General features: G+C 23.5%; 1 protein-coding gene and 1 long non-coding RNA gene across 2 annotated transcripts; one reads left to right on the top strand and one right to left on the bottom strand.

Moving 5' to 3' along the window:
* The first annotated feature begins 608 nt into the window (after window positions 1-608).
* Window positions 609-10,918, top strand: LOC411753 (TBC1 domain family member 25). The gene is made up of 9 exons (XM_003251702.4): window positions 609-1,303; window positions 5,662-5,771; window positions 6,975-7,070; window positions 7,156-7,318; window positions 7,880-8,537; window positions 8,998-9,385; window positions 9,460-9,768; window positions 9,899-10,315; window positions 10,397-10,918. Exons 1-9 carry the CDS (start codon window positions 1,229-1,231, stop codon window positions 10,815-10,817), a joined length of 2,637 nt encoding a protein of 878 aa, XP_003251750.1. The 5' UTR covers window positions 609-1,228; the 3' UTR covers window positions 10,818-10,918.
* LOC107965121 lies at window positions 3,955-4,547 on the bottom strand. Its single transcript, XR_001704665.2, has 2 exons — window positions 4,243-4,547; window positions 3,955-4,174 (listed from the first exon to the last, which is right to left on the bottom strand). It is a non-coding gene; the product is annotated as an uncharacterized LOC107965121 (long non-coding RNA).
* Window positions 10,919-11,341: the final 423 nt, after the last annotated feature.

Raw genomic sequence — 11,341 nt, 5'->3', positions numbered from 1 at the left:
CTATCTTACATATTGTGTTTCGTTTGCGGCACTCTAGAGATGGCGTTAATTTCTATATTTTTATTCTATCTCTATCCTTCTTTTACTATTATTGTTATATTTGTTTATACTTGCTTTACAAAATTTATGCGTTCAAAAAAAATACCGATTTATATTTTTATATTTTATATATATATTATTATATATTATATATAATAATATATTATATATATTATATATATATTATTTATATAAACGTTACTATATACAAGAAATAAAATTTTATTTTTAAGAATAAAAATTCTTGTAAAATTAAAGCAATTTAGTATATCATTGTTAGATGGCAACACACAAGAATTATCGATAAATTCTTTTAAATAAAATATAAAACATTATCAATTTTTATTCTTAAATAAAAAAATGTCTAACAAAAAGTTTAATGATTCCATCTTTTGTGATAAATGTCAAATTAAAATATAAATATAAATATATTCATATACATTAGGAAAAAATTCGATAGCGATACATCGAACGACGAAGAATCGATTATACATATATTCTATTATGTTCGAGATTAATCGATATGCAAGCAAGTTAAACTTGGTATCAAACGTGACTTACTTCAGCTTTCTCGTTTCTCTTATTCTTGCTCTTTCTCTTTTTCGTCGCACGAATGTAACTAATTTTCTTCGGCATTTCTATCTGTCTTTGTTCCGCTTGTCACATTTTGAAATTTACTCCCCCCTCTATCCCTTGCAGTGTCAGTGGTTTTTACAAAAAAAGAAACCTACAGTTTCGACCGATCAAACGTGAATTATATGAACACGATGTGCTATGTCAATGATGTCGCGGTAACGACAGATCTTTGCCCATCAAAGCTTAAGAAAGGCGCGAAACAATCTTGAAATTAACATCCTGAAACGTATTATCATCGACAGCAGTTAAAATATATTGTCTTGTCATCACAATAATTATAAACTCTCTCGTTAAGTGTTAATTAGTGCGTATTCGAAAACTTCGATTTTAAAAAACACAGTGCAGAAATCTTGACAAGACTAATATGCTTCTCTCCAGAAGAAGTGAAAGCTTCGAGTTAAGTCGTTGTGCGTCGCGTGAAACGAATTAACCTAACAAAAATTTGTTATCTGTAGAAATGTTGAATCTTATTCAGTGTTACGAGAACTTCTTCGAGGAGATGTACATTTTGATGGATCTGGAATTATCTTGAATTATTGAGCGTCCTTTTCATATGCACAAAATAGCTTGCATATCAACATCAAAAATGTTTGGTTGCCCTAGAGAAGCTGTGCGTGTCAAAGTAAAGGTATAGTTTATTTTTTAGTTTTATCTTACAGATCTTATTTAACGTTTAATATTGTCGATAAAATGAATATTTATTTTCATGAAATTCCAATGAAATTTCTTCTTGAATAATTTTCTATTTTTACACACAAAAAAGTATAAAAAATAAAGATATTCTTATCGGCAAAACAAAGTATTACAGTTTATCATTATTAATACTTTATTATATATAATAATTTTTCTATGATAGTGGAAAATTTTATAAAAAGTAATATATATTAAAAATAGTTTTAGAAAATAATTTTAGTCATAGAAAATGCTTTTAAATTTATTAGTCATTATTTAAATAAAATTTTTTATATAATGTTCTAAATGATACATTTTTATTTAAAATATATATTTAAAAATATATTTTTGATGAAATAAATATAATATAAAAAATGATATGATTTAAAGTTTTTATATAATATTGAAAGCGTACTTTATGATAAATTCGATATTGTTTATGATCAAAATGTATAATTCTCTATAATAAAGCAAATTCATTTCTACGATCAGAAGTGATTGTAAACCATAGAAAGTTTTTGCGATATTTATCTTTTATGCAGTTTCGCTTTAAGAAAGCGAATATGATGCTCTTTAATTGGAATAACAAACGTTCTGTAAAAATAATTAAAATATATTGCTGTTTCACCGAATATTAGGCAAAATATTCCTGCGGCATTGCGGTAGAAGTGTCCAATTAGAAACACCCGTAACGCATTTTCCATACGGACATTTCAAGCGTCCATATTTGACATTCATCTGAATTCAGATGTTAAACTGATGCCAGACTATTGTCTTCAAATATATATATCATATAAATTGTATCTAATATCCATTGTCTGAAAATTCGAATTTCTGCATGCAATAATTAATTTTTAAAAAATTAAAATATAAAATAAAATTTATTAATAAACTGAAATATTCAATTAATCTATAATTTTAAATTTATATTTAATTCGAGAATATCAATAATTCCATTATAATATCTGTCATTAATCTGTAAATCGTGTTAATATTTTTTTTAATTAATTTTGTTAATATTCTTTTATTAAATATTAAAAGTTAACAAATCTATACAAAATTTAAAATAATATAATTAGATCAATGTCTTAGGTCAAAGTCAAAAATAAATATAATTAGAAATAGATTTATATAACTAAAATAATTTAACTGCCAACTAATTATAGTTTTAGATATAAAAGATTTCTAATTATTCGAATAATATAGTAAATAATAATATCTAATATAATTAATAAAAAAATAAAATAAAATAAGAAATTTTATAGATATCATTTTGATTTTTTTATCAATTTGATCCTTCTTTTATAATATTTTTTTAAATTTTTTTAAACAAACGCAAATTTGTTATTAAACAATTAAATATAGTTATAACACTAATTCGATTCATCGCCACTGTTAAAACAAACATATTTCATAAGATTATACAGATTATATATCGATTTAATGTTCGTCATTTCCTCTAAATATAATATTTATGCGCGATATGAATTAATACAGAAAATCTCGAGAAACACGAAAGAAAAGAATTTTTAAGGTTGTGTTCCACAGTCAAAGACTAAGTTAGTAATAGTAAATTAATAACAATTAAAGCTAATAAATTGGCATGAAAATGCCACAATTAAATTTTCTTCATAAATATGAGTCAAAATTTATATGTTTTTGAAAATTGATTTGATTTTGAAAATTTTCATTAATTCATTAATAAAAAATAAAAAATAATTACTAACTATTAATTATGAAAATTTAATCGACAATTTAAATGACTTACGTATAATGATAAAATTATTATTTGACGATAAATTATATTATCAATTCCATATATCGATTTAACAGCTTGCAATTTCATAACAAGCTAATCCAGTAGCAACGTAAGCAAAGCCGTGTATTTAGTTAAATCAAGTACTACATATTCGGTTTATTTGTTTGATTGAAGTCAAATCAATCTTATTTTATTACTTACATAACCAGAATTAATTTATTACATTTTTTTTTCATTTCTCTACATTGATTCCTTATTATATAAAAAAATAAAAAAAATTTCACAAAATTTTTACAAGATAAAAACAAATTAGTTTTAATACGATATTAATTTTAGTATTTAAAGAAATATAAAATTATTTGAAATAATAAGCATTTACAAAATTTTCTTCTTTTCAATAAGAAAACGGATAATCTCTGAAAGATTTTTGGATGAAAGACGTCAAAGGTAATATAGAAAAATGCATAAAAAATTCTCAGATTTGTAAAAATATTAATATTATCTTTTTCTTGACATTATATTATAAAAAAATAAATAAATCTGCAAAAATTCACTAACTATTATTTAATTTTATTTAATAATTAAAATAAATATTAAAATAATAAGTCGTTTAGGAATTATTAAATTTATACGAATTTCTTTTTATAGATTTCAAATAAAAACACAATAAGAAATGAGTATTCTCTTGTTATTATATTATGCATCCAAATATTTAGAAATTACACAGATATAGTTATTATGTTACAATTACAATTATTATATTATTATCTTATTATTGTATAAATATTCGTATCATTGTTGTAAATATATATATATTTTTTTTATTTCCTCTCAATTATATTATAAGATTTTTTTTTTTGAAGCGATCTGTAGACATTTACCTCGTTGGCAAGTAAAATTTGGTTGTATCGATCCATAGCTCCTACTTGCAGAGAGATTCGTAATATAGGAATCTATTAAGAGGCAAAAGATTGCCAATTGTTTAAGCCGTTTTTTCAAGTATAATTACATTTACGCGACGACCTGTCGATTGTCTTCTCTAGTAGATCGGTTTTGTTCAATTGATCGCTAAAGAAAGTATGAACAACATGGTTTTATGTAATTGCATAGAATATATTTTACAATCATTAACTTACGTAAAGAAGATACATAATACGATGTTACATCAATTTCCAACGTTTTCATAATGGTATTTGTATTCGAGACTTTTAGGTTAACTTTAGAATTTTAGAAATCTCGACTTCATTATAAATCATTAGATTATAAAAATATTTATTCATATATTATAACTTATAATTCATATATTATAACTTATTACAACTATTATTATTAGTTCTTTTGAAAAATTGATTTTTGTTGATACAATTGAAAGGTGATTGATATTGCAATTTAGATATCATCTTATTTCGTAGAGAAAAGAGAACTTGAAGAGACTTTGTCGTAGTTATTTTAACCATTTTTATTTTGCATTTTAAAAAGATATGAAAATTATGTATGTATCTTTGATTTATTAATATCTAATGAAAATAGGACTCTAAAAAAATTTGAAATTAAATAAAAATTTAAATTTATAATTAATTCTTATCTTGCATTATTCCATAGAATAAAATTTCATTTTCTAAAATTGTTTTATTTTCGTTTTATAATATATTTGTAACTTCGGTACTCATAGAAAGATTATCTGAAAAGGTGCTTATAGAAAAGGATTTATCTTATTAGCTTGGATAATAGATGTTTTTTCCATTCAAGGTTTTCTTCTGAATTATTTAATTATTAGATTTGTTAGCGTCATAAAGATGAAATGTTTAAGTCTAAATTTTTAGTTAGAGTAAAAATAAAATAAATTCGTAATAACTAATTTATTTAAATCATTAATTTTAATTTATCTCAAGAATTAGCAAAATTTTTATCAATATTATACATCTATATAAATTATCTGTTTTATCTTATTTGTTTTTTATATTTATTTTATCTGTTATAGATATTTTATCTATTTTAAATTATCTGTTTCGTCTTATTTGTTTTTTATGATGGAATCATATCAATTTTTTATATACTATTATATACTATAATATATTGCTTGAATCATACCATATAAATTTATTTCAAGAATTATTGAGTTAACTATCGATTATCGATCTTTATTAATCATATATGTTTCTAAATTATCCGAATTATCTAATTTATAATTTATTTTGCTTTTATCAATCACATTATAAATTATATATTAGTATATCAATTCTTTAATAATATTGAAAATCATAGTTATAAAAGTGAAATGAAACATGTATTCTTTAATAAATATGAGAAAAAATAAGTAACATATTTTAATGTTTCTTAAAAGTTAATAAAAAAAAAATTCAATTCAATTAAATTTTATATATTATTTTATTTTTTTATGATAAGTATAATAAAATTATACCAATATAAAATAGCGATAATTTTTCAATTTCACTATTGAAAACAATTCGATTAGAACAATAAAACGAAACAAATATAGAAACAAATATAGAAACAAGAAAAATTGATTGAGTGTTTCATTCATTTATCTTTAGAAATGCGAGACAAGGCATCAGCCGGAATATCGAAAATTCAGCGTAGACCCACAGATAACATCCATCGAAGTGCTTCAAAGTATACTCATCAAAGCATTCGACATCAAAGGGTAAGATGGTAACACTGTTAACAGCGAATAATCGTTGAGTATATTACATCGAGTATATTATATCGCAAACATAAAAGAACGAACTTTCGAATATTTATTTGCTTTGAACACAAAGTGATTAATATTTATCTACGCAAAAACCGAGTTCGCGTTAGATTATGAAAATAAAAAATTTTCGCGAATTATTTTTTTTTTATTATTATTGAACAATTATTAACAATTATTAACCAAAAATTAATTAAAATATTAATTAAGAATAATAAATAATAGAAAATGATGCGTTAATATAAAATTTTAAGAAAAAATATTTTTAAAAACATAAAAATTAAAAAGAAAATATTAAAAGATATTCCCTCAAATTTAATCCAGAAAATAATAATTTAATTTTAATTTTATAAATTGTAAAATTTGTGATATATACATACAATATACATTTGTATTGAAAGTATAGTGAAATTTTTTATTTCTGGATAATTCGAATATTTCAAAAAGTTAATATTGAATTTATAAAATATTTTAAAATTGTTTATATTGTTTTTAATCGTTATTATTAATAAATCCGTGAATTTAAAGAATTTTTAAGTATGATGTGAATTGATCAATATTTATTATTTTCATAAAAAAATTATATTTTATTTATATTAATTTTAAAAAAAGAAATAGTATTTAGAGAATATTAAAATAACGAGAGTATAGTATTTTGCAGTAAATAACAAAGAATTCCAATTTCTTTGGTTAAAATAGAAATAAATTTTTTCATTTTGTTGTTGTGTCTGATATCTATATATTAGTTGTAAAATTATCTCTTTTCTATGAAAGGAATCATTTATTTCTAAGTAAAACATTACATTAACTCGCGAAAAAATATATTTATTTGATAAATGAAAATTTTTAACTAAAAAATTGTATAATATATATGCAATATACATAAAAAATTTATATAAAAGAAAATAATATCTGAAATATTTCTTATAAATATTTCTATATTAATTATAATTAATTAAATATATCAGATAAATTGTTTTTCTGTATAAATATATTTTTTATAATTATGTTTGTAAATTATATATATATATAAAAATTAATAAAATGTAATCAATTCCATTATTAAAATATTTTTATCTCAGTATTAAATTATGTGTAGAAAATTATAAAAATTTACAATTTTTAAAAAAAAAATAATTTTTCGAAATATTTTTACAGAGAATTTACAGTTTCATATCGAGCAATAGATGATTATGGATCAGAAACATATTTATTTTTGCTTTCTGATTGGGATTTGGATGCAGCATTTATTAGGTAAATTTTAATCATCATTCTTATCTAAATGATTAATGATAATAAATGTTAATCTAATATTAATCAATAATATATTTTATTGTAGCGCCTCTGAACCATATTTATATTTGCAAGTCAACTTAAAACCATTTGGAGAGACAGGTGATTGTGAGTGCTACTGGGAACAGAATGCACAGGAAGTATCGACTCGGCAAGAAACCGGGTTTCCATATAAGACACCCAAGTTACCAGGTCTTATAATGAATAAGGTGACTATTGTTATTTTTTTTATTCATCTAAAAATCAGAATGCAATTATTTATTTTTCTTTCGAGTTTTTTCTTAATGGAACATAAGGTATATATTTAAATAATAATTGTATATATTTATATGTAATTACAAGTATTATATATGAATAATGAAATAGATATGCTTTATATATTCATGATAAAATAGATGTATATTAAAATATTCATTAAACGATAATTTAATATTTTATAAATAACAATCTTATTTATTAAAAAAATAAAATATATTTTTATTTTTCTTTATTTTTTGAGATTATGTGTTTTAAAATATATTCTAAAATTTTTAATTTCATGATATTAAAATGATTATTTTATTATATAATTGTAATAAGATTAATGCCTGATATATTATTTCATAAGTACAATATATTTTTATAATTTGTCATTGTAATTAATATAGATACATATATATTATAGATATGTATGTTTAATAATATTTCATTATTTATAAAATTTGGAAACGTGATATTTAAAAAAATATATACTTAAATGTATACTTTATAAATTAAGTTATTTCTGACAGATGGAAAGAACATTAAATATGGTTCAACGTGCTTTGGGTAATTTAAGTGAAGAATCATCGCATCAACAAAGTGCTCAACCACCACGACCACCATTGACAGATGCTGAGTTTCGAAGATTTTTGGATCCTATTGGACAAGTAATACATCCTAAAGAACTAAGAGCCGTGATATACTTTGGTGGAATTGAACCTAGTTTACGAAAAGTAGTTTGGAAACATATTTTAAATGTATATCCCGAAGGCATGTCCGGTCGCGAAAGAATGGACTACATGAAGAAAAAATCACAAGAATATCAAAATCTTCGAGAAAGATGGAAAACGCTAGTGCAAAAAGGACAAAATGTTGGAGATTTGGCATATGTAACAAGTATGGTACGGAAAGATGTTTTAAGAACAGATAGACATCATAAATTTTATGGTGGTTCTGATGATAATCAAAATACAGCCAGTCTTTTTAATATTCTGACAACGTATGCCTTAAATCATCCGAGCGTTAGTTATTGTCAAGGTATGAGCGATTTGGCTTCACCTTTATTGGTTACTATGAGAGACGAAGCACAAGCATATATATGCTTGTGCGCTCTTATGAGAAGATTAAAAGATAATTTCATGCTTGATGGAATTGCAATGACTACGAAATTTGCTCACTTAGCCGAAGGTATGTAAAACTGAATGTATTTCCTAAATAATTAGGAGATTGTAATTTTTGATATTATAAAAAATAAATTACATATCAGGTATGAAAAAAAGTTATAATATAATATTAAATATAATATAATATAATATATTTAATATAATTTAATATAATATAACTTAAAGCAAAATTTAAAATATAAAATATAAGTAATTAAAATATTATAAATATTATAAAATTTATAAATATTATAAATAATCTTTATTTATATAAAAAAACTAATATAATAATATAATAATAATTCACATTAAAAATAATTAGTGAAAGAAAATATGAACATTGATATTTAAAAAATAAACTTATTAATATAAAGAAAGAAAACAATCTTCTAGTTGATTTGCATAATTTTCTCAAATTAGAAAAATAACTTAATGATTGTTATAACATTTGTATTAATTATTATGCATTATCTACATTTTTTAAGGTTTGCAACATTATGATCCAGACTTTTATGCTTATCTAAAATCTCATCAAGCGGATGATTTATTGTTTTGTTACCGATGGCTTTTATTAGAAATGAAGCGTGAATTTGCTTTGGATGATGCTTTAAGAATGCTTGAAGTTTTATGGGCTGCTTTGCCAGCATCACCGCCAAACGGAGAACTTAATTTAGCTGAAGTACCTTTTCCTCCACCTTCACCACCTCCAAGTCCAAATGTGAAACACATTCGTGAAAATGCATATACAAAAGTTTGTGCTATCAGACGACAAAGTTCTTCTGCAAGTATTGCTACTGCTGGTAAAAGAAAAACTTTAAATACGGAGGATCCATCTTTGCAAAGCTCCTCAGAAACAAACGGTGACTCAAAAAGGTACTTCTATGCAAAAATGATGAAAGCAGTGAAATACAAAAATAATAATATAAAGTGAAACTCGCTGTCTGCAGATCGAGCTCTCCTTACGAGACGTTTTCTGAACCAGAGAATGATTTGACGACAGCGAAAAATCGAAGAAACACAGAATCTACGGAAAAGTGCCTAAGTACAGATTCTTTGTCTGGTAAATCTAAACGTGTAAATTTGCTGGAATTGAAAGAAAGATTGTCGTTACCTAGTAAAGATCAAATTAAAAATAACGAACAAAATGATGGCGAAAAGAAATGTGCTCGAGTAGTAAAAAATCTGAATGAATTTTTAAATTTTACAAGTCTCAATCGTAGTAAAATAACACCAAGTGATGCTGAACCAGAATTGAGGTGAAATGACATATTTTCAATTATCAAAAAATACTTTTATTATTCTTTTATTACTTTTATTATTATTTCTTTGTTTTTTTAAATAGAAATTGAAAATTATTTTATAATCAAAAATTATATTATTTTTTAGACGTGTTTCGAGCGAAAGCGGAGTAATTAGAGTTTTAAGAGATGAACCTAGTTCTCCGGATGATCCAACAGATTTTTTTCCAATGACTACTTCTATGACTAGAGAATTAAGACTGGAATTAGAATCACTCGATCGACAAGTTTTCGGACCATCACCGCCAAGCGATCAACAGTGTGATTGTGTTCTTTCTAAAAGAGAAAGTGAATTAGTTGATAGTGAAACAGATACGGAATTAGCAAGATGTAGTCCAGCTGCTGATGTATTTGTATGGGAGAATCCTTTACATACATTACAACAAAAAAATCATCCAGCTACTCCCGATGAACAAGCGGAACTTGAATATGATGGTGAAATATTAGAAGATCAAAATGGTGTTAAATCTGTTACCCCAATTAGATTACTTAAACGTACTACAAGGTATATATTTAATTTTTTAATTTTTATAAAGTTATATGTTCCGAAATATAATCTAGAAATAAGAATTTTGAAATCACATAGGTCTGAATCTGCTTCGGATAGTGAAGAGGCAGAAAGTTGGCATCAAAATGCAACGATACAAGAAAGTCCAATAAAACAATCAATACAAGAACACTGTGAAGAAGCTACAGAGCTTACAAATCTTATTCCTGCAGGAACTTGTGAAGATCAATTGGGAGAAAGTTCACTACCTCCACCTCATGAATTTGGTGGTGGTAATCCATTTCTTATGTTTTTGTGTATTACTCTATTATTACAACATAGAGATTTTGTTATGCGTAATCAAATGGATTATAACGAAATGGCAATGCATTTCGATAAAATGGTTCGACGACATAATGTTATTCGAGTGCTCAATCAAGCGAGACAATTATTCGCTGGTTATCTTAGAAGGCATTCTTCATCATCATTAGCTGCGAAATCAGATTCTGTAAATGTGTAATCTCATAATGCTTGAATGTTGTACTTATTAACATAAGTAAAATGGACGATTTTAAAATATTGTATCATTTAAGATAAATCAAGAAAAAAATAAGTTTAAAATATGTTTTTTAGATCTGAAATATAAATCAAAACATCTTCTGTAAATGAAAAAAAATATCAGATAAAATACGTATCAGTGATAAATTAGGCAATAAGAAATTTAAATAATCTTCTCAAGGTGCTCTTTTAACATGCGTTCATAAAAAATAATGAATTTTTTGTGTATTCTTTTAATCTTTTTAATTATAATGATTGATATATTTTCAATTTAAATATTATCATTAATTAATGAAGATATATTTCAAGAAATATTAACTTCTACATTATTTATTTGCATTTATCTATTCTTCTACTGCCTATTAATGAATTTCTTATTAAAATAAAAAGTTTATTTTCTTAGAAAAAAATAATTTTAATTTGAAAAAATAAAACCTTTCTAGTGATCATGTATGAGTAAACACAAATAAATATATAAACGAATGT

The sequence above is a fragment of the Apis mellifera genome, linkage group LG1 (genome assembly GCF_003254395.2).
Source record: "Apis mellifera strain DH4 linkage group LG1, Amel_HAv3.1, whole genome shotgun sequence".
NCBI lineage: Eukaryota > Metazoa > Arthropoda > Insecta > Hymenoptera > Apidae > Apis > Apis mellifera.
This window is presented reverse-complemented; position numbering and strand designations above follow the sequence as displayed.

Excerpts from the sequence above, each read along its gene's own strand:
- LOC411753 (XM_003251702.4), top strand. The coding sequence starts at position 1,229 with ATGCACAAAATAGCTTGCATATCAACATCAAAAATGTTTGGTTGCCCT. Across the intron at positions 5,772-6,974 it reads AAAGCATTCGACATCAAAGG|AGAATTTACAGTTTCATATC; the intron begins GTAAGATGGTAA and ends ATATTTTTACAG. Across the intron at positions 9,769-9,898 it reads GATGCTGAACCAGAATTGAG|ACGTGTTTCGAGCGAAAGCG; the intron begins GTGAAATGACAT and ends ATTATTTTTTAG.